General features: G+C 36.9%; 2 protein-coding genes across 3 annotated transcripts; both read left to right on the top strand.

Moving 5' to 3' along the window:
* The first annotated feature begins 1406 nt into the window (after positions 1-1406).
* LOC110854903 (bacillopeptidase F) lies at positions 1407-4817 on the top strand. 2 transcript variants are annotated; one of them, XM_035855811.1, is made up of 4 exons: positions 1407-1679; positions 1895-3788; positions 4179-4206; positions 4482-4564. In XM_035855811.1, exons 2-4 carry the CDS (start codon positions 2817-2819, stop codon positions 4496-4498), a joined length of 1017 nt encoding a protein of 338 aa, XP_035711704.1. In that variant the 5' UTR covers positions 1407-1679; positions 1895-2816; the 3' UTR covers positions 4499-4564. The 2 variants fall into 2 exon arrangements, with proteins under 2 accessions (XP_035711704.1, XP_035711703.1); XM_035855810.1 differs by having other exon boundaries at positions 1413-1679; positions 4441-4817.
* A 4684-nt stretch (positions 4818-9501) lies between these two features.
* LOC110855037 lies at positions 9502-12746 on the top strand. Its single transcript, XM_022103472.2, has 7 exons — positions 9502-9752; positions 9886-9995; positions 10777-10891; positions 11051-11338; positions 11404-11495; positions 11566-11676; positions 11738-12746. The coding sequence occupies exons 1-6, from the start codon at positions 9680-9682 to the stop codon at positions 11578-11580; spliced, it is 693 nt and encodes a 230-aa protein (XP_021959164.1). The 5' UTR covers positions 9502-9679; the 3' UTR covers positions 11581-11676; positions 11738-12746.
* Positions 12747-27904: the final 15158 nt, after the last annotated feature.

Here is a 27904-nt window from a genome sequence, read left to right as displayed (position 1 = left end):
ACATACATATATACATATTCATGTATTTAAATTTAGTGAAGGTTTTCTAACGTCGTTGGTCGTGATTTTATCAATTATACACATTCAATAAATCCGACGATTATCGGTTTACATTTGTACATAATGATCACTATTTTCGCTTTGAATTGAATTCAAAGATAAACATTTTCAAAGTTAAGTTTCAATAATACTCGAAATAATGCAATGTGCAATAACAAGCTTATCTTGCTCACGAACCAGCTTATCTGTCCAATCTCAAATACATATATATTAAGGAGATCTAACTATTCCCCATAATCATTATCCAGTGTGTATATAACGATTTTCAATTCATGCATTGATAAGTTCAAAAACAATACGTTCTTATGTATACGCTGTAAAATTTTCAGCGTATACGGGAGTGTACGCTGAGTTTACGGAATGATTTACACTGTAAATACTCCATATACTCCATACTGGTGTTAATTTGGTAATAATTCCGAATTATTACGTGAGTGGTAAATATTTTATTACTACCACATTACTATGTACGCCATATCGCTCGATGCAGTCATATATGTAAGTACATACATATTATTGCCAATAATGATTCAATACCAGTTGCCTAAGACTGAATCAATTTTCCAAATTCATCCAATATGAATAAAAATACCGTTTATTGTGCTTAAAATTCGAAGGAAAATAATCTGTTCTGCAATTGCGCATACCTCGACTCGGATATTATATATTCTCCTCTCCATTAATTACGACTTATGTAACGCATAACTGAAATAAACCGTCGCAAACGCGCATACGGAAGTAGCTTCAGACTACTTCACCCCAACCACTCCCATGACATCGCGAAAACACTCAATTTCACTCCATTTCACCTATAGATTCAATTTTTTTAAAATCTCATTTTGCCCCGACCACACCCCCTGGCGCGGAGGGGGTGTGGCACAACTCGGGATCACTTCATTTCACTCTATTTCATCCATAGATCAAATTGCACTATAAATCTCATTTTGCCCCGACCACACCCCCTGGCGCCAAGGGGGGTGGTCCGGTTGCCCCCAAAAGTTGATAGGATCCTCCCCCTAGGGTCATATGTATAATGGCGAAAACCGATTTCGATTATCTCAATCCGTTCTTCCGTTATCCTGCTGACAGACGGACAGACAGACAGACAGACAGACAGACAGACAAAGTCTTCGCATAAAGTAGCTGAAGCTACTTAATAAATACCCATTGACTGCATTGATAACCCATGTATTAATCTAATCATGTTATCGAACTAATACATAAATACATACTTACACAATTTATATGCACCTGAGAATTATCCGAAACATGCAAACTCAATTAAATTAAATTAATCGCTGTCAAACTTGATTGAAATTAGATAGAGCTGAAATAAAATAAATTAGATAAAATTGACCTGTATAAAATAGCACGCCAATCTGGGCTCTTAAAGAGTCGGCCTTTTGCTGCCAAACCCTTCAAATACTAGCACCACCATAATGACGTTATTTGTTTTCCTTGCCGCCACTTTGGCGCTCGCGACCGCCGGTACGGTCGAGCCTTCTCTCAAACTCGCCGTCGAGTCGGGCAGCGCGACCGAAGCGATCTTCGAACTGCCTCAAATCATTGACCAAATCGAATCCAACCTGGTCCTCCAGTCCCTTACAGGAGACGCCAAGGTAACCGCACTAATCTCTAGGGTTGCCGCGGGTAGCGAAAATGCTACCCGTTACCCGACCCGCTACCCGCAGCACAACTACCCGTACCCGCACGGGTACCCGTGCGGGTACCCGTTACCCGCTACCCGTAATGAAAATTGACTTAAAACCTAACCAGCCTTAAGAATAAATTCCATTTAATTAATTGGCTCATTTGGGTTGATATGTAATTTCAGATAATGCTACGCAAGTAACGAATGCCGTAAATTGCAATGGGAATATCCGCAGTTGTTCTGAAACCAAACTTTTTGACTTGCAATGGAACGTTTTTCAAACTACATCGGGATTTCTTAACGAATGATATCAAAAAATCAAGTTAAAAATTAGGAATTATCACTAATATTTTCCTTGAATAGCCCGTAGGAAACTATTTGGATCAGAGTTCAAAGTCCACCATGATTTTCGTCCAGTGGAGGAATAAGATGCTGAACATTTACTTAAAAATCGAACTTTGCCTCCAATATTTTTCTTTAAAGTGGACATTCAACGGAAAGTATCATGTGATTCCTAATTTTTGGCTTGACTTTTTAATATACTCTCTAGATAATCTTGGTGTAGCTTGAAGAAAGGTTCAACTTTTAGTTTGATTTTTTTTGGAATTTTGATTTAAATTTAAGTTTTCATTTTAAAAATATCTACAAATAAAATTTTAGCCTTCAATCGGATTCAGGTTTTTCATCTTCAACGAACAAATTAAAATCTCGTCAGTCTTACACAAATAAATAAATACAAAATAAATACAAATAAATACATAAATAAATACAAGTCAAATTGTTACTCAGATTTTAGAGCAGGCAAATTTTACTTGAGAAACAATAATTTCATTTTAGGGACGTGAAAAGCATATCAGGCTGCCATAGGCTTCCGTGGCTTCCGAAAAGACACGCACGCTATAAACCCTAGTTGCTGGAAAATAGCAAATTTTGAAATAGATAAATAATAAATTGACGCTTTTGTTGGTAAATGGACTAACTTGCTGCTAGCTTTCTTTGTGAACTGATATATGTCGAGAATTAAATAAAAACAGAACTACCCGTTACCCGTGCGGGTAGTTCTCGCTACCCGCAGAAAACGGGTACCCGCAAGAATCGTGCGGGTATGCGGGTAACGGGTACCCGACCCGTTACCCGCGGCAACCCTACTAATCTCCTAATCTCCACACTTCAAGGCCTCACCTCCGCTGCGCAAGCTCCCTTCGTCTCCGTCGCGGAATTCCTCGGGCTCGAAACCCAGCAATTCTGGGGTTCAAACATCATCCTGGTCAAAAACTTAACTCCCTCCAAACTCTCCTCCCTCGCAGCCACACCCGGAGATTTCATCATCCGTAAACAACACACCGCCTACGTCGACTCGATCGTCGAAGGCCATGAATTTCAGACCCTCAACTCCACCCAAAATCCGTCATGGGGCATTGCCCGAATCCGGGCTTCTGACGCCTGGGCCGTCACAAACGGGACCGGCATCGTCGTTGGCATCATCGACACCGGCGTCAATGTTGGACACGAAGCCCTCGCCGGCGGATATGCCGGCGCCTGGTCGGACCCCTGGTACGGCACTGATGGACCAACTGACACACATGGTCATGGAACTCACTGCGCGGGAACGATCCTAGGACGAGCTAACGGGATAGGGGTAGCGCCTGGAGCAACATGGGTCGCCTGCCGCGGGTTGAACGATCAAGCCGGAGCAGTTGAGACAACTCTGACCCATTGCGCTGAATGGATGCTGGGCGCCAACCCGCGACCCCATATCGTTTCAAACTCGTGGGTTTATAGTTCTGGGGTAAACTGGTACAACCCTCAGATCGCGGCTTGGCGAAATGCTGGAATCACCCCAGTTTTCGTACTTGGAAACGCTGGACCTGCCTGCGGAACTGCGCAATCTCCGGGGGATCAGGAAAACGTGATATCTTTCGGAGCCACCACGGATACCGATGCCGTTGCCAGTTTCTCATCCAGGGGTCCAACGCCTCATGGACAGATTAAACCCGATTTCTCTGCTCCGGGAATTCTTATCGTTTCCGCTGGGACTGGAAGCGATAACTACGTTTCTATGTCCGGGACTTCAATGGTAATTGCTCAGAATATGCAGGGCTTAAGGTTGACGGTCAGTTTGGCGAAAATATATTTTTTTCACCAAAAGGGTTTTTGCCAATCAATGTAATTAATAGGGTACATAATTGAATAATACGCCCGAATTGACTAACTTAATTAGTTCCACTGAATCTGATTCTAACTACTAATTAATTAGAAAAAAACAGTAAAAATTTCCAATTTACTGGTGGGGTTTTTATTTCGCTAATTAATTAGTTAGTTCGATTTACTAATTACTCAGACAAAATGTGCTCCTTCTAATTACTATGTACTAATCAATTAGGAGTGTGGTTGATTAAATTTCGCTGGTGGCATAGCATTAAATTTAATTCCAAATCCACACTAATTTTTGCTCGTTAATATATAGGCTACCTTACACGCCGCCGGAGCAGTCGGTAAAATACATGGATTTATTATCCTTTAAATCTTAGTATCCTCATACTGGAGGGCTACCAGCTTATCCCCCTTGGTGTAATTTTTACGAAATTTGCAAAAGCCTCGTGCCTTTTGGAAACTTGTATTTTATTAAAAAATTCCATAATGATCAAAATGGACACCATATAAGCTTGTGGGCCTGCGTTATGAGTTATTAAATTAAACAATTTTATAAATTTGTGTTGATATTACAGCCCTTATCCGCGCGGCCAATCCGGATTGGAGTTTCGAACAGACTTGGGACTCACTTAACGCTGGGGCAGCCGCCCCTCCCATGACCAACACGGACAGAGTTTGCGGACTCCCATTTTTCCCTAGCGATTTCCCAAATTATACATTTGGTTTCGGCCGTATCGACGTGGCTGCTTCTCTTGGTGTATAAATTTGTCCATGTTGAACTAATTCTGCGGAGAATAAACCCTAAAAACCGGTCTTAAATATTTACTTACTTAATTGGTTTAAATCTGCTTCTAAATAATATTTAACAATTTTGCGATAAACAAAATTTCTGTTTCGTTTAACTGTTTCGTTAACTGATTACATTAAAGAACACACATTACAGACTATTGGATTCTGTATGTATTTATTTTACCACGTGCATACATGATTGGATACATATTATGAATAATTAAAAATAATTGCATAGTTCATTATACCCATAGGTGCAATTTAAGTTCCTGCCTTGATTATGTAGCATCTCGAATTCTCACCCACATGAATACAAAATAGATACGAATAATCAGATTAGTTATTAGGTAGATAAGTTTGTTAATGCTCGATTAATGTTTTCATTATCTTTATTCAAAATTCACAATAGCTTCAGTTTAAATGTTTATTCAATAACTGTCCACGCTCGTGGAGGGTGACTTTTATGATTTAATTTTAAATATTTATGCATAGGTTTAGGGCGTACATATGTACTTTAATCATAAAAGTGCTATGCAAATAGTTCAGCCTAAGCTGCTATGCATATTTAGAATATATGTATGTATGTACAACCGGGCGACAAAAGTATCCGTTGTTTGCTTATTTAAATAATTTTGATGCGATGCTGCCTCCCGTGTCACTTGAAACTTATGACACAGTAAAAGGTCATAATTTTATGAGGGCACTGACAAAGGTGGATTGGATGTTACATGTACATACGTAAGACCTTCGGAAAAAAATGAGTCATCCCGCGATCGTATACAATTTTTGTGTAGCGCTCACAGGAATTTTCTACAATGACCCATTTAAGGTCTTCAACCTCGAAAGTGGCGAAATTCAAAAAATTGATATATGCAAAGCATATGCATACATATTTATATTTATAGATTAGGCATGTATTGTTTTGTATATTTAAATTCTTTTAATTTGACCAAGGTCGATTTTAGACCTTACGCCAGTAAAAATTTCGAAAAATTTTGCGAAAATCGTATTCTTGCATACATTTGTACGTTTATTTTAGTAGACCGGATGTAAGTATGTAGCAACGTTGTGATGACTTTTCTACAAACATTTACGAGTGTTTAAAGTATTCAAGATGGGCGTCCTACATTATATGCATTCTACATTTTTCTATATTATTTGCATAAGTAAAGTGTTTAGAAACTTGTTTACTTATGTAAACTCTTAGAATCAATGTCCAAATTCATTTATCTGATTGCATATATATTCACCTATTTATGTACATATGTATGTATTTAATTCTTTTCTGTCGAACTCGCTGTCAATGCAAATCTAGTTTTTTGCACGCATGCATTCATCATTCATTCCGATTTCGGTCACACGTTCAAGGATGCAAATTAAAAATATATTGCTCTTCCATTTATCTCGTCTACTGCATTCCCACATTATATTTTTCTTTGTACCCTCAATTCATCCCTCTGTTCAATCCAACGTAGTAAAATACTCACTAGACTTATTTGCAACTTGTCGCCAGAATATTTTAGTGCTTGACAATTATCAATTCATCCCGGGTAATAGTCCAGTTAAACTATTAAGCTGTCTAACGCGTTACGCATGTAGGTCTAGTATTAATAAACCGTACTTTGCTAATGACCTGAGTTCTCGTTCAGTCTGTACCGTAAACGTCGTAATTGTTGCACAAAACAGGGCTAAACGCGGAGATAGTTTTGGCGTTTATATTGATAAATTTAAATTTGCATTCGTACGACGTCCCACGCCGATGCTGATTTTGGAAATCAGAACAAAAGCAATCATGGCAACTGATAAAATTGCATGCAGTGGATGTCTATCAAAGTGGTTTCTAGAGTTGGACAGTGAAAATTTTGCGTCGTACATTTTTGCATTGGAAATGGTGCAGACAGTCGAAGAGAATTCAATAGATGAAGAGACTTCTACGGTATATCCGACCATCCCATTGTTTTTCGGGTGTCCCCGTTGTTTCAATTATAAGTCCCGGCTAAAACCAATCTTATCACGCGGTCGAATTGGACACTACATTTGTCAAAGGATAAGCATTACCGCAGAATTTAGTCCAGCCCAAAGTAAATTCTATTGCTTGTCGGGGGACAAACGATATTGCAATGGTGGATTTTTTACAGAACAAAGTCGCATAAGCTTATTCAAAGATAGTTCCACAAGTATTGTAACGACCCTTTTAAAACCAATGTTTCACACGGATAGAATCGATCAAATGCGTGACATTCCTCATACATTCAATCATCCTTTAAAAATACGAGACATTCTCCGCAACCCTTTTTCCGTATTCCTCGATAACATAGAGCTCAATCCCCTAAATATTTTATACCCGGATTTTGTCAACTTCGGAAACTCGAGTGCAAATTCACAAATGCTGGATTTTAACAAGATCAACGACGTAATTATGAACGAGTTGAATTTATATTATCCTATAAACGTGAGCAGCAATTCCTTCCTTGTTACTGGTATATCAACTCGTAAATCTAGTAAAACAAGTGAAATCGGTACAGATCCGTTGATCCCGACTTATTTTTGGACAACGTTTAGCAGAAAATATGTATTTGTCACGTGTTCAAGTATGACCGGACCAAGTGCGCATTATTCATTTTACTTTTCTCCATTTGATCCCATAATTTGGACTGCGTTGGGAATCTCCTTACTATTAATTCCTATGCTAATGGTCTCACTAAGTTCTGCATGGAACTGGGATAATAGACTAAATATTGGCATGGTTCTATCATTCATCCTGCTTTCGCCAATGTTTGAAGTACCTCCTTACATGTCAGAGCAAGTGATGAAACGTATAAAACTTTACCGCCCTATAATTGTATCCTGGATGCTCATCTGCATAATTTTAAGTAACGGGTATAAAAGCATCCTAACAAATACCGTCGTCGCTCCGATGGATAACAACGCCCCAAAGAATTTCCGAGAGCTAGTTGAAAATTCTACGTTTCAAATTCTGTCAATGCAGGACCAATATCCTAGAAATGTTCCATTGGAATGGGGCGCCTTGATTGCCAAGTTTGATGGTGCAATTTGTCCTCCAGGCTATGCAACTTGGCCACATGAAGATTGTACCCGATTTTATGGTTGCTTAAACGGCGTCATGCAGGAAACACAATGTCCGGGAGGATTGTACTTTGATATAGATGGTGGCAAGTGTAATTTTGCCTACTCGGTTACAGATTGCAATAAGGACGACGGAATGAGAGAAACTTGTAAGGCGGATGGTGTCAACATTACGTCGACTGTGCTACTCTCTCACCCAAGGACGGAATTTGAAGACGATTTATGCAACAAAATTTCAGCCGAATCGGACGGCATTATCGCATGTGGGAAATGTTTCAAGTTCAATTCCTCCAAGTCTGGACAGGACGTTCAAAGGGTGCGGGAAAAAGTTTTTACACATGGTATCTACGCACAGCTTCACGCTGGAAGGACCAGTATTGTTACTGCAAATACTAGCCAAGAAACTGGATATCGAGGAGTCCAGGACCAATTAACTGACTGCAATGGAACCGTCTATATTGACACAGAAGAAGTATTTCGTGACTATTTGATAAACTTTTTTCCAGCGAGGTCAGTAAAGCGAAATTTGATGTTGTCAAATAGTGAAGAAAGTTTTTTGGAGAGTATGCAAGTGGTAAAATTTAGTAATTTTATGAACCCAATTGTCACTTGGAGAATTCAACGTTCCTTGGAATCTGGACTGTACAACTATTGGAGGAAAATTTTGTCGTATGTTTCGTTCATTAATCTTGTCTCTCACCAGAGCAATGTAACTAGAGGTGTGGAAGAATTAAGACCACAAAACCTACAGTCCAATCTTGTAACCGTCTTTATTTTATATATCGTGCTCATTGGAATGTCTGTAATAGTATTATGCTTGGAATGTTCATTCCTTTGTATACAGAATTTGATAAGTAGTTGGAGGAGACAAAATTTTAATCCGAATCCGATCCTCACTAAAAGTCGTAACAAAAAAAAACGTGCTATAAATAGTTTTCACAACAATAATTTGTGAATAAATGTAACGTTTAAATAAGTATTTATTTTGCTTTATGGAGCTCAGGGGAATGTAAGTTCAAGCATGTACCACATGCTTTCTATTAGAATCACTTTGTTAAGACTTTGATTAATATATGCAACTGCTTATGACCTAGAGAATACTAAATTATCTTATAACTCTAACTGTTAAAAGTTGTGTCGAAAAATTAATGGATGCTGCGCATGTGTATAAAGCTTATAAAAACTATTTAACCGCGTTATACGCGACACAGTTACGTATCATTCTCAAGAACTTTGGAATCACACCGTAATGTTTTATAATACGGGAGTAAAGAGGAGGATTAGAGATATAACTTGGCGATTAAGAGCTGAATCAAATTTATTGTGAAGACTCTTATCTATTTATCATCTCCATGACAGGCGTGGTATGCAAGCTTGAAGGTTATTTTGTTTTGTCAGATATTTTTTAGGTTTTATAAGCAATTGATCATTTTAATCCCATTCATATTTATTTATGACCCATTTCGTGGGAATTACAAAGATATGAATAATCCAAATAACCCTTACCAGCGAGTTATGTAAATATGTGGGTTAAAATAAATTACTCTTGATTTTTATTAAACATTGAGTTCTGTGAAAACTTGTGATTGATGACATATGTATTCGGTTTCATCGGACAATATCCATCACTAATCTTTATAATAAAAAGATCAGTCGCATATTTTTATTTGGTTGTGATGGATTGAACTGGACAGGAGCCGGTAATCCTGCTCGAGATTGTATAACGTATCATAAATTTACATACGAATTGAATGAAAGGTTTAAGTATATCATTACGTCACCTGACTGGACTACAATCCACTTGGAATTGCTCGTTTATTTAAAGCTGAAAATTTTTCATTTCACGACATTTCTCGGTACAACTCGATTCTATGCAGCTTCACTAAACGACGACCACAGATTAAATAACTCAAAATTAATTTAGAGAGGCCTCTCAATATGGCTAAGAATATTATTATTTTACTTGTCATTACTTTGACAATAATGGGCAGCCAATTCAATGAAGCGTATGGTAAGTTCCGTTATGTCAAAATTAAACAGCACAAATTTTGCAAATTATAATATCTTACATAAATCTTACTCCGCACAAGATCAAGTATGTACATGTAAATTTATGTACTTATCTGAAACTATGCTTCTGTCAGGTGCTTCCACTGCCCGAGTAGGGCAGCAGGTATTCTTCGCAGAGGCAAATATTATGATGACCTTCTTTGGGATATTTAATCAGAAAGCGTACTACCTCGACCGAGCTGGGGTAATTAAATAGTGGATTAATTCGAAATTTATACATACTTATGAGTTGAGCTACATATATGTATTGTTCTTCAGTGCAATATTATTTATGTATGTCACAAAAATTATAGAAGGTTGCCTGATCTGGTTGCTTGGGGAAGGTCCATATATTACGTCATAAAAAAGCTGCATGGATGATTTTGGGCCCCCTGTCTCATGTACTCATCCTAAGCTTAAGTGATTAAGGTAGGGTACGAGTGTGTGGGGGTCTAAACTTTGGTGGTTTTTTATGACGTAATATATGTACGTTCCCTTAGTCAGATTTGTAAACATGTAAACCACTTTGATACGGTCACGGTATAACTTCCATCATCCTCCCGTCCTATTTATTCCCACCATACTAATTTTATTGGAAGGACTACGAGCGCGGGAAGATGGAAGTTACACCGTGATTGTATTAAGTTAAAATTCTTTCTGAGATTATGTATCTACACTCTTAAAAATTCAGTGTTAATCGTCACCAAACGGTGTGCATATGTGACTTAACCAAATTGTGATAATATTTTACCCCACATTGTGATAAATCTTCCCCACAATGTGTGAACGTAACACTGGATAGTGAGGATTTAACACACTGTGGGGAAGATTTATCACAATGTGGGGTAAAATATTATCACAATTTAGTTAAGTCATATGGGCTCCCCGTTTTTCCCCGTTTTGCTAAGAGTGTACGAAAAAAATGCTTTATGAACCACTCGATTATTAAACGGATCATATTGTTCTTTCCAATAATTTGCTATTAGGCAACGCAACCCAATGCACGTGAAAATTGTAAAAATTTGGGAATGAAACTTCTGAGACTTGAAAATATGGAAGAAGCCCACTGGTTAGAACCCGCAACTGAAAACGTTCCTGAGAGTAAGTGGATCAAGAAGTCGTTAAAACTGCCAATAATTGAATTTCCAGATCATAATTACCATGTCATTACAGATTCATATTAATGTGAAACTATAATCAATATGTTTGTAATAATCTTTTTCGTTACTCTATTGACCAATTTTGTTGGGTTGTACGCAGATGGTATATGGACAGATGGAATTAATAATATTGTGGCGGCTTCATTTGATTGGAGAACTGATAAAAGCCGAGTATCGGAATCGTTGAGAATTGTACAAGGGGTACACCATGGCCTAGTCATGTACAAAGGGCGTAGTGGTGCCCTTAGAGAGAGGGGAATGGGTGCTACCGTGGGATACGTTTGCTATATGCATATGGCCAAGACGGGTCAACCAACAGTAATGGATTATCAAATTGGCTTCGAGGAATTTGATACTGCTGAGGCTAATAATGACACCATTAGTGCAAGTAAATACATGTCTATTGTTGCTAATCTCGTCGTGATTTATTCAGTAACTCTTACGTGCCCTTAGATAATGGAATAGAAATAAGTAGCTCCAGTCCAAAAATATCCTTTATTGGACGATACGGGAAAAAATCGTACTTTCTTGAAAATACGGCAAAGGTAGCTAAGGAAAAGATTTTTTTAAATTATAAATTATGCAAAATCCATTTCATCCAATCAATTGTTGAAGGTGACTCAAACTTAGCAAGGAATAACTGTGCAAATATGGGGATGCGACTGGCAACTATAGATTCTCAAGGGGAACTAGAATGGATTGTTTCCGTCACAGCTGTTACAGATCGTAAGGAGTAATTTCCCGATTTTTTTAATCAATTTTATTTGACAATTTCAATCATTTTAAGGTCCACTGTGGACGGACGGTGTGGTCAAAGAGGTTCCATCCTCGTACAGATGGTTCTCTGATAATGTACCTTTGTCGAATGATGTGCGTGTCGTTGACTATACTCATTTCGGATTGGAAATCATAGATGGTGCAATTTTACGTAGCACGTCTAACGAGCCACCATACAAAAAGAATGTCTTGTGCTATATGGAAACATCTTAAGAAGGTTTAATTAAAATCGTCCTAATTAACATTCTGGTTCCCTTGATGAATTAGTATGAAGCCTAAAATTAATGCGACATTAGGGTGTCCCAACTTTATAAAAAAAATCGCTTTTTCCGCTCACGATTTTTTCGCTCTTTTTGTAAACCGCACTGCGCATGCGATTCCGATCTTTTTTCCGCTTTTTCTGCTCAAAAATAAAATCTACTTTAAGATGATTTTTTCGCTCTTTTTACTACTTTGAGTGAAAAATCAGTCTCTCAGAGACATGTTTAAGGGGACATCACGCGATTTTGATGCTCTATGGATATGTTGTAATAGCAAATGAGTGTATGGAAAGTGAATGAGGATTTTACTCCATGGCCCCACCTGCGCCCGCCACACCCCCTGAAAAGCATTGCAACCACTAAAACTACCGCATTCAAACCTTTGCCAAAAATCCTATTTTCATCCCATTTTGGTAATTTTTGGATTTACATGATCTTAGATAGTTGTTTTATCATATCCAACATGAAGCAAATTTAAATTTTAACAGAAACTCGAAAGTTTCCTGACCACCCATTCTCTCCTCCTGAGTATTCAAGCTATAAAAATCGGGACAGTCAAGTATTGAGCGAAAAAAGCGGATTTCAGATTTTTTAGCTTTTCGCTTTTTTAGATCTTTTTTACAAACTTGGGAGACCCTATTGTATAAACATGTGATGATAAGGCTCATTTAACAATATAAATTTATTAGAACTTCAGTCTAATTTGTAACGAATTTGACATTTTTGTGGAGACAATAAATAGTATAACAATTTAGCCTACATATGGACCTTGATGGCATGGTCACTGGCTTACATTATAAACAAAAGGTATTTATGTATCTATTGGAAATAATTATTAATTGGTAAAGCGAAGTGAAATCACTATGTGGAAATGTCTTGTCTGTCAGTCTGTCTGTATCCACGATAACTTTAGAACGGATTCGCATTTGGACATTATTCACGGTTTTCCCCAACGCATTTCTAATTTTTGAAGTGCGGATGAGTTCGAAGATGGGCGTTGTAGGTCGTAAGATCACGGGACCACAGGGATGAGCCCAATGGTCAAACGTATTTTTTCACACTATTAATACTCCGGAAAAATTTTCGAAAACACCAAAAAAAAAGTTATTTGTTCAGACCGCTTCAGGGCCCATGAAAGTACAGCCCTGTATTTACAAACACACACATCTGTATTAATTAGCATGCGTTCATACGGTTTGCTTGAATTAAAATATTTCCAATGTAGATTTTAAAAGTGAGTTGTACCTTATTTATGCATACGTAATTAATTCCCATATATTTTAAGTAATAGTTGTGCTCCCTGATGATGAGTTTCTTGATTTGTCGGGTCAAAAGTGAACATAATCAGATTGGTTGGTGGGTAGATTGCTTATCAATGCTTGGCATTGAATCGATCCTTAAAATCATTCACTCTTTCATAGAAAAAATTGCATGGGAACAAATGTTTATTAACTAACTATTGCAACTGAAGTAGTGTGATTTATACATAGTCTTCCTTTGTGAGCATAAATTATTTTAATTTATTTTCATACCTAAATTTTAAAGCATAATTATGTCATCAAAGTGTTTGGTAAATAGTTCAGCCCAATCACAAATATAAAATGTAGCACTTTTTGTAATCACTTTTAGACACAAATTGAAATAGACTGCAGCCAAGATGGGCGTTGTGAATCATGGGTTTACATTTATGATATTAACTTACATACTTAGGTAAAGCTATGAAAAACTTACATAAAACTCTTAGAATCACCATATAATTTCATTTATTTGATAATGTAATCACATTCGTTGTACATACCTACAAATTGAGTTTTTACATACACGAATTTATCGCGATACCAGTGATACAAATTTGTTCCATGTCGTAAGATGCAAGCTAATATTAGGTTACTCACTCATTTATCTCTGCTAAATTTCCATATCCTATTTTTTCTTGCACATTCATTTCATCCTCCTGTTCCACCAAATGTAGTAAAACATTTACTTGACTTCTTTGCAACTTGTCGCCAAAATATTTTGATACTTGACAATTACAAATTCATCCCGAGTAATAGTCCAGTTAAACTATTAAGCTGTCTGAAACCGGATACCTGTACGGTTACCAATGATAAACCATACTTTTCTAATGAATTCAATTCCCGCGCAAACTGCACCGTGAACGTCGTACTTATTAAACAAATCATTAAGCGCGTAGACATTTCGACCAGGTACATTGATAGACTAAAATTTGCGTTCGTACAGAATCCCACACCAGTGCTGATTTTGCAAATAAGTACAAAACCAATTCCATGTAACAGAATCGAATGCAGCGCATTTCTATCAAAGATGTTTTTTGATTTGGACAGTGCAAATTACGCATCGTATATTTTTGCAGTGGAAATTTTTGACGATCAAAATTCAGTCTCTGAAGAGACTTTGACTTCATCGTGCCCAAGCATCCCATTGTTGTACGTGTGTCCCCGCTGTTTTAGTTATGATTCTCGGCTAGAACTAATTTCATCTCGTACACGGAGTCTGATTGAGTCCTACACTTGTCAAAGGGTAACCGTCATCGCAGAGTTTGATCGGACTCAAAATAAATTCTATTGTTCTCTTGAAAACCAAGGATTCTGTAGCGACGGATTTTTCACTGAACAGAGCCGAATTAATTTGTTCCGAGAGAGTTCCACAAGTATTGTAACGACCCTTTTAAAACCATTGTTTCACACGGATAGAATCGATCAACGGCGTGACATTCCTCATACATTTAATCATCCCCTAAAAATTGGAGAAATTCTTCGACACCCCTTCACTGTATTCCTGGAAAGCATAGAACTCTCCCCGCTCAACATTTTATACCCGGATTTGGTCAACTTTGGAAACTCGAGTACAAATCCATGCATGCTTGATTTTAACCAGATTAACTTATTCATTAAAGAAAAACTGAATTTATTCAATCCAATCAACGTATCCAGCAATTCTTTCCTTGTTACTGGGATATCAACTCGGAAGTCTAGCAGTATAAATGAAACAACAACCGATCCATTAATTCCAACCTATTACGCGACCACATTTAGTCGAAAGTATATTTTTACCACGTGCTCAAGTATGACCGGACCAAGTGCGCATTATTCTTTCTACCTTTCTCCGTTTGATACCATAATTTGGATTGCATTGGGAATCTGCCTATTGTTAATTCCTATGCTACTGATCTCCTTAAATTCTTTGTCGAACTTTGACAGTGGTCTAAATCTTGGTATGATTCTGTCATTCATCCAGCTTTCCCCAATGTTTGAAGTACCGCCTTACATATCACAGGAAGTAACGAAGCGTATTAAGCTTTACCGTCCCATAATTGTGTCTTGGATGCTGATGTGCATTATTTTAAGCAACGGGTATAAAAGTATCTTAACTAACACCGTAGTCGCTCCGATGGATAACCACTCCCCCAAGACTTTCCGGGAACTCGTTCAAAACTCGACGTTTCAAATTTTTTCAATACAGGACGAATATCCTAGAAATGTTCCATTAGAATGGGGTGCCATAAGTGCTAAGTTTGGGGGTATTATTTGCCCCCCAGGCTATGAAAATTGGCCACATGAACATTGTACGCGCTTCTACAGTTGCTCCGATGGCTTTATACAAGAAATACAATGTCCTGGAGGACTGTACTTTGATATGGATGCTGGAATTTGTAATCTTGCGTCCCTAGTGACAGATTGCAATAGCGACGACGGAATGAGGGTATCCTGTAAAGCGAATGATACCAACATTACGTCTACTGTGTTACTCCCTCATCCAAGGACGGAATTTGAAGATGATTTATGCAACACCATTTCAGTCGAGTCTGACGGGGTTGTCGCATGTGGGAAATGTTTCAAGTTTAATACCTCCACCTTTGAGGAGGATGTCGAAAAAGTGCGACGACATCTGTATGCGCATGGCATCTACGCGCAGCTTCATGCTGGGAGGACTAGTATCATTAGTCAAAATATCAGTCAGAATACAGGATATCGAGGAATCCAGGATCAACTAACTGAATGCAATGGAACCGTTTATATCGATACGGAAGAAGTATTTCGGGACTATCTGAGCTACGTGTTTCCCGCTCGGTCCGTTAAACGGAATTTGATGATATCTCACAGTGACGAAAGTTTCCTGGAGAGTATGCAGGTGTTAAAGTTTAGCAACTTTATGAATTCAATTGTCACTTGGAGAGTTCAGCGTTCATTGGAATCTGGGGTTTACAAATATTGGAGAAAAATGTTGGCCTACTTATCATTCATTAGTCGTGTCTCTCACCAGAGCAATAGAACTCGAAGCGTGGAAGAATTACAACCACAAAATCTGCAATCCAATCTTATTACTGTGTTTATTTTGTATATCATTCTAATTGGACTTTCTGCTACTGTCTTGTGTATGGAATGTTCATTCTATTGCACATGGAGTTTAATAAATATTAGGAAATACAATTTTCGTTTTGAAATGAGCCTCTAAGATTTGATTACCCTTTATTCAGTTAGTCAGTCATAATTTAAAAAAAAAATTAAATAAGTGGGGAAGGCAATTCCAACCAAAATTTTGAAAAAACTGGCGGCGCGTTTCGCAATTTATTCTTGCTTCATCAGGCGTGTTTTATGTTACAAGTATTTTGCTTGTAGTTTTGTGAAGTTTTTTTGTAAAGTTTTTTTGAGTATTGTAAACGTGATGAATAGATTTACACTAAGTTTAGCCAGGATTTGCAGTTTTAAAAAGTTTTAGTCTTATTTTACTCCTTTAGTCTTAAAGGTTTTAAAAATGAGGTAAAAATACGGCGTTAAGATAAGATTTTTTGTCGTGCTCAAAAGGTTTTCACCTTTTAGTCTCATATTTTTCTCAAAATCAATCTATTAAGAAAACTCACAACTAGATAAATATGCTACGATTCCATCAATTTTATGCATTAATCTGCATATTGTCAAAAATGTGCTTAGCTTTATCCTCAACTGCCGGCTGCAATGAAAAACTGGAAAAACCTTAAAAAAGTTAGACATACAGTAGTAAAGGGAGGGGGCAAACTATGCGCCATGCAAAGATATAGGTACATATATCCGTGCTATATATCCATACCTGAAACACGCTCCATACGTATATACTAAAAATATAAAAGGTCGTGAAAGAGGATGAGCCTTTTTTCAGATGTTTTTTCATAGACCATGCATGGGTATGTATTTATGTAATTTGAAGATGCATTTGTGTATGAAAAGAAGTAACCCTTACAAAATAAATTCAAATACACAGCTTCTTATATTTTTTAAGAAATGCACATACAAAAAAAATGTAAACGTAATGTGAGACGGGTAATAATTTTACACAAGATATAATAATACTAAAATAATACGAGAATAAATCCGCATTAAAGTTTATATAATTGTTATAAAAATGGGGCATAATAATAAATTCGAGAATTAATGTAAAATTAGAAATAATAAATTACACTCATAAGTCGCAGAATTATAAATATTCGGAAATTTATATACATAGTCCGACCATAAGTTCCCGTGAATGCATTTCCGGTGATAAAGCCCAAAGTATTAGAGCTATCTGATAGAAATTTTTGTGGATGAACAAGGTATTAATCTTGTTTAGAAATCATAACTTCGTTTTCACAATTTCCTCCACGGGCTTGTACACAAGACATAAGTCGTGGCGAAAACTGCTCGATCGCGGCACGCACGGATTTCCTGGGAAAAGCGCCAGATCTTCAGTAAGTGCGACCTCAGCCCTTCCACACTTGAGTGAAATTTAGAGCATACTTGTACCTATAATTTTGACCACCAGTCATAATTTAGGGGATTAAGGTCTGCAGATACTGAGCACCGTTCTACGGATGAAAAAAAGTCATGAAAATTCGTCTGAAGCCAGTTTTGGACAATTTTGCACCTTGCGCAGGAACAGGGTCTTGTTGAAAGGTCCAATGTCGATTTTCGGAGGGTCCAGGGTTCAGGTTATTAACGTTTGGCTTTAGGACACTCTGAAAATAATTCTTGGCTTCAACTTGTACCCTTTGCGGTAAAAAACAGAGATTTCATTTCTCCAGCCAACTTGCTCCCATTCACACCACGGTGATGACTTCGTATTGACTTCCGCATACTTAAACGGATGTCAGACTTCTGTACAACAAATATCTGGCCTTTTTTTATATTAAATTTTTTGCCAACGGTAAAAAGTCTGAAATACTTTTGGCACGAAAATTGGCGCGTACCACGATCAACCTGTGGCCGTCACGAGTTATGTCTTGTCTAATTGCCCGTGGACGAAATCTTGACAAAGAAGTTATGATTTCTAAACAATATTAATACCTTGTTAATCCATAAAAATTTCGAACAGATAGCTCTAATACTTTGGGATTTATTACCGGAAATGCATTCACGAGAACTTATGACCCCACTATGTAATTATTATAAAATTATGGGGCACAATGATAAAGTAGTAGAAACTCGAAAATTATTGTAAATTATAACAATAAATATAACTAATAAATTGCACTCGAAGATATGTATATCGTAAAATCAATACTAGTAATTTATTTTATATACATGAATCATATAATATGATTATATATTATATATTATTATATATTATCTATATATAATTATATATTATATATTATTATATATTATCTATATATAATTATATATTATTATATAATTATTTGTATGGGGCAAAATAAGAAACTTATACAAAATTAATTGAGAAGCGTGAAAATTGTAGCAAAGTACCAAGAATGAGGCAGGTTAAAATTCAAGTTTTGTACGTTTATTAGCATTAGAAGCATAATACTCAGCATTGAGCCAATCGCGTTCTACTCGTAAAAATTGCAGTTCGTTTGGGTCTCGTTTAAGGGGAGAAGAGATTGGTTTGAGGTCAATTCCCCCAATAGCACGTGTTTCAGCTTTTTATTCAAGCGGTCTAAGCACACCTCTTTGCTTTGCTTAATTTTATCAGCCATTTTATTAGCTAAGCTTTTCCTTAGGGAGCCATCTGTATGAACAGATATGATAAACTTCGGATGTATGGTCGGTTATCACGTCCAGATTCGTCATGACGAAAAATGCGTAGAAAGTGCCAGTAGTGCTGACCTTGGAAGATTGAATTTTCCTCAAATTATGCGGCGCATTTCATGCAGAAAAGAAGGAGTGAAGAAGTAATGAGTAGAGTACATGTAAATGTACATGAACATGTAAATGTTAAATGAGTCATCCAATCGGTCAAGTTCAAAATATGCGTCTCTATTAGATTTAATTAACCCAACAATATCTGATACCTCATGTGGTGATGATGATTGCAAAAGACAAACATTAGCGGCCACCACAAAAGCACAATCGCCCCGACCAGATGTCGTGTATGGGAACAAGTGAAAGTATTCATTGTCACATTTTTTAATTTAAGTGTACGACCATTCCGTGTCCAAATTTTTTTGTAATTTGACACTTGTGTTGTTACATATGAAATAGTATGGTCATAGATGTCTTGTTCATCGTCACAGTTTGGATCGAAATATAAGACGATATCGCAAGTTGCGTCTATCAAAACAAAACCAGCATGACCAGCGCCAGAATAATATTCAGGTATAAAATCGCGATATAAGGCAGAATGAAATGAGACAGGAATAAAGATAAAATATATATGGTTAGTGTGCATATCGATTAAGAAATCATAGTTTGTAAAAAAAATATGTTCACTACTTTTACCGTAATCTACACAAAAAAAATTAAATACCCAATTACATGAAATTTCCACGTTGGTGGGAACGATGCGAGTCGCCATAAAAGCATTTGTTGTGGAGTCGTAAGCGCCGCTTGAGTCGTCATCACTATCCTCGTCACGTCGTAAGAAATCCTGCGGGAGTTAGCGGCGGGATACCATCGCAAATTAGTTTTCGCCACAAAAGTTTGTAGTAATATGGCCAGTCCGGATTTTTCGTACCAAAAATCCTAGTCGTCAGTTTGTCTAGGAAGACGCGTCCCCATCCTCGACGAATAATGGCAACAGTCACGGCTTGGAACAACTACAAATAAATAAAATAGTTTTGTTTAAAAACTTGTCACGAAAATATTTCCGCGTAGAAACATTTCGGTCAAAAATAGTTGCATAATTGAAAAAAAACTGTAACTTACCGGATCGAAATAATCTAATCTCTCCTCTTTTCACCTTTAGAGATTTTAATAACTTCACTTGTTGGCGAAAAGTTTTGGTGTTAAAAAAGTTAAAAGCTTTTAAATTTTTGTGAATGAGTGTGCCCCGGGTGCCTTTATTAGAACACTGTTCGAGCTACAAAATAAGGCCGGTCTGGTCCAAAGACTAGGCGCCGTTTTCGGGAAATAAATTCCGGAATTTCGGTTATTGTGATACATCAAACGCCTATGTATATATCTAGCTTTACCCGTGGATTTTTTTGTTTTGTATCTTGTCGGTGCATGAGTAGCCACCGAGTACGTGGAGGTGGAGGTATATAATATTATGTATGTATGTACTATGTGGGGTGACCAGACTACTCATAAATAGAGACAGCCAGGCCAGCGGCGGTAGCACATTAAAGGCTAATTGCCGACTAATAATATTATGTAACTCGTGGATTATGTTATATGTTTCACGTAATCCCCTTTATTAGTTTTACGAAGTATTTGAGAGTGTAAAAAATAAAATACTAAATAATCAAATCAAGTTTTACTAATAGGGTTATTAATTCAAAGATCTATATAATTTTATCTGTTTATATAACTGAATATGAAGTAATAAATAAAGAATAAAATTGAAAAGCCAGATATATATGTATGATACGTGCGAATCTCATTTTTCGGCTTACTGTTCCGCACTAATTGCCATATCGCGGGATTTGAACTGCAGGTAGTGCAGGTGATAGTGGAGCATTAAGGAATTTTCCAAAGTTCCACTAATACATCATGATAATTTTGATTATAACTTTTCGACATATTAGAATGTGTAGCACTTCTCTAACTTGCCTGGTCGTCGTTTCTTTTTTCGTTTTTGGCTCATTTAGTTTGGTATCCAGTTCTGTCAACCTGGCTTACCTTCATAGCAACTTTTTTTTACCTCGTCGAAATTCTCACTAGTTTCGTGAATGAGCTTCTCTGGCTCCTTTCCTAATTGGTATTTCATCGCAGTTATTTCATTTCGAATTGTCTCCTAGTCCGCCATTTTTAGTTTGGCAAACTTTATCACATGTCCCATTTTATCTCGCCCTATTTTATTTACAAACTATTTGTGGGCTTTTCTGAAAGTGAGGATGGATTTAAACCCATCCTCCTCATTGTGAACTCAACAATTTGTTCTTCGAACAACAATTCGTTCAAAAATTTCAATAGCGCAAGCGTAAGGCAAAAATATCCAATTCAATGCTGTTGGGAGTTGAAAGCTGAGCCAGATTGAGTAGCCTGACTCTTCTTTTAAATTCAAGGTTTCAATTGATATCGGCAGATTTATCAATGATGGCTGTATACAAATAATACGTAATAATCTGAACGAAAAAATACCCAAATACTATTGTATGTAACTAGGGTTAAGGAGTAGAATTTTTTCTCCTACATTTTCTTCCATAGACGATTGTGCAAATGATTGCTTAACTTTGTTGTTAATCCACATTGCACGAGAACAACATACATCGCACGCGTAATTGTAATAATCACAGAATTGAAAATAATTAACATGTGCATAATTGCCATTGAAATTGCTAGAAAAGTTCATTATCCTCAATAACTGAACCAGAGACCAGTTGGAGCAGTTGGAGAATAGGTATTAGTTTGAAAGCCTCGGCAACCAGGCTGGATTTTGAGGTGGATAAATACTACGACCAAATCACGTATATTGCTAGAAGCCCAGGACCATGGATGAATGATATCTCCGTAACAATGACCAGATACATAATTTCAATATGTTAGATGTTAATAATACACGTTGGCTTAACATTTCCTCAATATTTCAGCTTGAGTAAGAGTACAGTTGTTCACCTTATGTGCATGAATACATTTCCAACAGTATGGTGTAAACCCTTATCCCACATACCTTGTAGTCGTTCAAATTTAATTTCGGACTTTTAAATTAAATTAAATTTCCAATTTTCCAAAAAAATAAAATTTTCGTTGGCTGTCCAATCACCTTTAAAACTTTCGGTTAGAAACATCCTATTATAAAAATAAGCAATTGATACTTTTTTTAGGAGGAAGGAACTATATATAAAAATGAAGAAGAAGACGAAGTAAAGGCGAGAGAAGAAGAACCAGATAGGCAATGAGAAAAACTCACAAACTGAGGGCAAGTCATCAGGTTTTTGGCGTTAATTCATCAAGATTAATGACTTGTAGCATTCTGCATTATAAAAAAAGATGAACTGATTATCACTCTATGTATACAATCTGCCATTAATTATTAGATGTATTAGGAGTTCGATCTAACGTCAATCCCCAAACTCTGGAATTAATTCTTTCGCTTCAAATTCCTTCAAATTCCTGCTTCCAAGTAATGAGAAATCCAGGAGCTCCATGGACCGAAAATTCAAAAAACTAAATCAAGAATTCCATAGAAAAGGGTTTAAGGAAGGGCAAAGACTTGCAGTTATTAGATTAGAAAAGTCAATGCTGCAAAGAAACTTTCCATTAAAGCATAAGGGTGAAGAGCACAGGGAATTTTTACATGAATTTTTTACAAAAAGGGTATTACGCGTATCAAGTTCCAACTACAGGTTGCTTGACAATGAGTTTTAGCAATTTCTGTTTGCGAAGTCCTACCTTCACGACCGAAGCGACTATTTAACTACAAATATTAATTATCAGACCTTGAAATAAATTGACATTATTATTATATTGTATTATTTTATGGATATATTTAATATTTCCAATCACATTTTTACTATTGCGTATTTGAGAACTATCAATTTCAAAGTCATAATTTTAAAAATGTTAAATGCTCGGTTGTGTTTGAGTTTTCATAATTCCTTGCATGTGCACAACCGATTGGACAATACTCCAGCATTACTCCCTTGAAATATCTCACGTCACAAAACCCATTTTTCACAAGTTTTGGACATACTGATTTATCTTCAATGACGGGTTTTTCAATTAGAGCTTTGGATTGGTCACAATTTCCGCATGCTTCCGGGCTCCCTTGTAACATAAAGCTAAGTTCTTTTCACACTGGATGTGAAAAATGTTTACTGCAGCGATCATCAATTTCCTCCATTCCAATCCCTAATCTCTCAGGAATAATTTCTGAAAAGATGATGGGCGCATTAGAAAGAGGATTCGTCACAAGTGTGGTAGAACGTGGTTTTACCAATTATGCGCCTACTTCGTCACGCCAATTTATTACACGACTATCATAACCTTTACGTCATAACCTTAATGTCTAAGGCGCTTGTTATCCCCGTGTATCTAATTGATACCTCAATCTTTCTAAAAATATAGAAAGCCTGAAGATGGTATATAATCTTAAAGTTAACGGTGTTTGACGATGGGCTTATTTCATACATACGTACTAAATTTGTGTCAGCTTGATTTTTGTATAACATAATGATACGCCATTTTGTGAACCGTTGTATTCTTTATTCTGCATTAAAGTTGCGACGCTCATCACCAGTCGTATATATGTATAAGTTTGGAAATTATTACTATTTCTTTTCTGGCGTAGCAAAGCTAGTAAAATTTCATGCAAAGTACAGCACTGCTTCTTGACCAGCATCTCCAACTCAGCACTTGATGAAAGAAGTGCAGGTGAATTCTGCGTTTTCATATACTCCAATCTTACAAAAATTTACTACGAACGATTTTATTAAAGAGATGCTTCAATTCAGTACATATAAAGTAAATTCATAAAATATTGCATAAGCACAAATAAAGATTTTCCATAAGTATTGAATGAAGTTGATATGGTTTTTCTTATCACATTAAAGTCGTATTTATTAAGAAATTCCTGAATGAATCATAATTTCCTCCGTTTGGATTCTTATAATTCATCTTTTCTATGTGCCTAGAGGTTTATTTACCATTTAGCATCAAATTTTAGTAACACAGAGTTAAATTTCAGTCCATAAAGAACGAATATCAATTGGCCTTGAATAGCATTATCGGTTTTCGCATTCCCAGCACTCAAAATAATAAGCTATTGCTTAAGCTTTGCCTGTGAGGGCTTCAGTATGTACAGTTGGGTCAGTTGTACAGTTGGGTTGGGTTGTAGATGTTTAGCCCGATCTCCTTGTTTTTCCACTGCAATTTTTCCATCCTGAAGAATGTACCTCTAGCTGAGTGAAAGTTCTTTATCACAAGCGTGACTCATAAACTCCCTAAGTATATCGATAATATGATATAAGTTTAGTGTGCATAAGTTCGACTTTTTGGCTCAATAATAGAATTTTTAATAACATTGACGCATTGACAAGACAATTAACAAGACAACGGCGATAACAAATATTGCAAGGGCAAGGGTGTCGTCGTGCATATTATTACCAATTTTGCTTATGTGCCTCATGGGGATACCTCGAAGTAGCAAGGAAATATACAGTTGAAACGGTAAATAATATAACTAGGTTAAAAAATCTACACTAAAACAAGTTAAGGTTGAATTTAATAAATCTGAATTTGTAGACAAGTAAATACTAGGTCCCGACCACAGGCAACGAGACCTCAGAAGGCACGATCACCGCCACTAAAGTCCGCACCCCAAGATGGATCGCAGCTACCACCTGCGAAACCTAACAAGCGAACTCTACCATCTAAAAATACCTCCACGCCACCTAAGATCCCATCCCAAAGATCGCAAAGATCCCATCGCCAGATTCTCCTCCAAAAACATCCCCGTCGTTCATAAAACCTACATCATCCCACCACACATTTCATTGCACAATCACTAAATTCAATCCCCTACAATGTTAGTGTCCCCAGATGTACCCATGACTTGCGTGGCCACTGAAAATAATTACAATAATTTCGAGAGCTCAAATATTTCCAATAACCTAGAAATCTCAAATAATTCCTACAATCGCAATATCTCTTGCCTGTCATAGAACATGTCACAAAGTTAATCCCATGTCGAATCCTTCCCATAATTAATTGATACCACTGGTGAAGCATTTTCGAAAATTTATCCAGAATGGTGACACACGAGAATTCAATGCAAAATATGTATGACACAAGTCGTTTTCAACGATACTAATAAGTATAAAAATAAAATTCCAAAATTTGAATACAGTCCCAATCTGGGAACTCTGTCTACCTCGTCGTTCCCACCATGTTTTAATTTGACCATGTTTAATCTATCTTTAGCCAATTGTCTCGCAAAGTTGGAGAAATATCTGTTCTGAAACATCCCATACAGACCTGCCGGACCGTTCCAGAGAACAACGTTTTGCATAAACCAGGACGCCGTCATGCTGGAGAAAGAGTTTGTCATGAAGGTAAAAGGCCCAAGCGGTTTCGGAATTATGAAACACAATACATGGGCACCTGTTCAAAACAAAATTCTTAATTTTAAACTCTTTCAATTTAAAACTTGGAAAAATTATATATCAGCAGAACCTTGACTAACGATCTTTTCCTCCTTCAACTTATTCGCGAGCACGTCGAAGATGTAGATTGTCCCTTTAACCGAAGCCATTTTATCGCGCCAAGTAACATTAAACGGTTGGTCCACTTGTTCGATTTCAAGATCAAAAACAATATCCTTCATGGACACATATCTTCCAAGTTGTAGTCTGATTTCCTCTCCAAAATGATACTTTACTCCAGCGTAGACATTTGAGTTGGGCAATATCAGTCGAAAACCGTTTTCAAGGGCTTCTTTTATATCGAGAAATAAGCGAAGTTCCAACGGTGCCGTTATACTTGTTGTCATGAATGCTTCGTAGTGATAGCTTAGAAACGAGGTTACTGCGAGACTAAAAAATAAGGCGGGATTCTTCCAATCATTAAGATTCTCTGGGGCAATATAATAAAAAAGTTTAGGGCATCGAACATCATGGAGATTCGGCGACCAATTAGGGCGAAAAATGAGAACGATGTTAGTAATGCAAGCCATGTGTTGAGGTCGAAAGGTGACGTAATCCAGGACCAGGATGGTGGGTCGTAGTCAGCTTTTGTGATGCAGTAAATGAGGTGCATTTCCCGCTGGATGAACGAAGATATAATGGGATGTGTATAATCGGAAAAGTTTTCTGGCGAAGAGTTTCTAACACCTCGTTCGCATTTAATGAGCGGCGCCCATTCGCTGTCGTCGCTGTCGTCAAGAAACGGGCAGGATAGTAACGCTAATAGAGTATAAATTGACTATCAGTAAACGATAATACATTTAGCACGAAAATTAATGGTAATAAGCTTGTAATATGTGTGTTTGCGATTTTAAATTTGAGGGTAAACTTATTTATTGATTATTAAAATCTACTTGCCTAGATAATCCACCTACAATTAAATTGCAATCACAATCGCAAACACTTATTCCTACTCAATCTTCCTAGTGGAATAAATCCGCATATTCGTAGTTTTAAATCGCAACGCTTGATAATATTTTTCAGACTAACATTCTTTTTGGATTGGTGATCAATCCCGCTACTTATGTACTTGACACAAATTTTAACTACAAGTTCTTACCTTCCACAGATGCATTGAGCCGCTCCTTTTCAATCTCATGAAGTGGATAACCAACTTGACAGCCTGGCTCGGAGTCAAAGTACTTCTGACAGTTTGCCAATCTCGGATTTTGCCGGACTTGTTCTTCCGTAGCGAAATAATCTCTGCCTTGATGGAAAAGAATTTTACCTCCATACGCGTTCGAAGACAATTTCCCGTGAAACTGACGGAAAATCATGAAGGAACTCCAACTTGCCAAGTCTGATTAAACTATTTTTAGCTGGACAAAGGTAACAGAGTTGATGAGCGATGGCAATAACGTTCAAGTTGTCGTTGTTTCGAGATGTCCATGTAATAAATGTCAAATGACATGTGAACCCTAATTTAGGAATATCAATGCCTTGATGGAATATTTCTTGTGAGAAAGAACTCCTCCAATGGGCTATGTTGTATAACATAACGTTATAATTGTTCCCACTGGAATGTCCAGACTTAATGATTACATTAGATAAATCTTGCATATTATGGGTCAAAGTTATAAAAATTTTAATGTTTTGAAGAGCATGTCGTTTTGGCGGCGAGTAGAAAAACGCTTCCCTGTCAACACCTTGATCATTATCCTGCCATGTAGCGTTGTCTTGGAGGTGGTGTGATATCGTGATGGGGGATGTTATTACGCCATGTTGAAAATTTGAATTGAAGTTTAATATAATACTCGAAGATCTATTTTGGACCAAAATTCTGAAATTAATGTCATATAAAGTTGATATTTTTCAAGTAAGGGTACTAAGCGAGAGGGTATTGGCAGGACGGTAATATAAAAATAGGATGACTGTGAAGGAATACATTTTACATTGGAAAAAATTCGTCATTTTTGTCACAATTTGTAAGTCACTATGCACTTTATGTCTAAATTCGATTCCAAATTACATGCGAACCAACAGCCAAAAATATATTTGCATGTGGGTGAAAGATAAATCCTAAGTATGAAGCAAGGTTAAAATACGTCTACATTTTATGATAAAATGGAGACATATGTAAAAACTTTATGTATGTACAAGGTGTCGCAGTTTATGCTCTTTGGTAATACGGGCTTCCGAAGGACCACACACTAGGCAAGCCATCGATATGTACGAATCAGCTATTATGGTGACGAGAGGAACTTAGATTCAACCTCGGAACTGTAAGATTGTCAGGCACGCAATTTCATACATATAGGGTGCTGATCAAATTTGACCACATCTTTGCATCGAGTTGTTGCAAGCTTACTATCCAAAAACGGAGATGCTCGTGAAACTAATTGTTTATCAGTTCTGAACTCCT

Source organism: Folsomia candida, unplaced genomic scaffold (assembly GCF_002217175.1).
Source record: "Folsomia candida strain VU population unplaced genomic scaffold, ASM221717v1 Fcan01_Sc011, whole genome shotgun sequence".
Taxonomy (NCBI): Eukaryota; Metazoa; Arthropoda; class Collembola; order Entomobryomorpha; family Isotomidae; genus Folsomia; species Folsomia candida.
Note: the sequence above shows the minus strand (reverse complement) of the source record. Positions and strands in the feature narration are given on the sequence as shown.

What these genes read in the sequence shown, in the direction of transcription:
- LOC110854903 (XM_035855810.1), top strand. Translation starts at nt 2,817, where the DNA reads ATGCGGGTAACGGGTACCCGACCCGTTACCCGCGGCAACCCTACTAAT. An exon ending in CTATGTCCGGGACTTCAATG is followed by an intron (nt 3,789 to 4,178) that starts GTAATTGCTCAG and finishes GTTAATATATAG; the next exon opens with GCTACCTTACACGCCGCCGG. An exon ending in ACACGCCGCCGGAGCAGTCG is followed by an intron (nt 4,207 to 4,440) that starts GTAAAATACATG and finishes TTGATATTACAG; the next exon opens with CCCTTATCCGCGCGGCCAAT.
- LOC110855037 (XM_022103472.2), top strand. Translation starts at nt 9,680, where the DNA reads ATGGCTAAGAATATTATTATTTTACTTGTCATTACTTTGACAATAATG. An exon ending in CCAATTCAATGAAGCGTATG is followed by an intron (nt 9,753 to 9,885) that starts GTAAGTTCCGTT and finishes TGCTTCTGTCAG; the next exon opens with GTGCTTCCACTGCCCGAGTA. An exon ending in AACTGAAAACGTTCCTGAGA is followed by an intron (nt 10,892 to 11,050) that starts GTAAGTGGATCA and finishes GGTTGTACGCAG; the next exon opens with ATGGTATATGGACAGATGGA.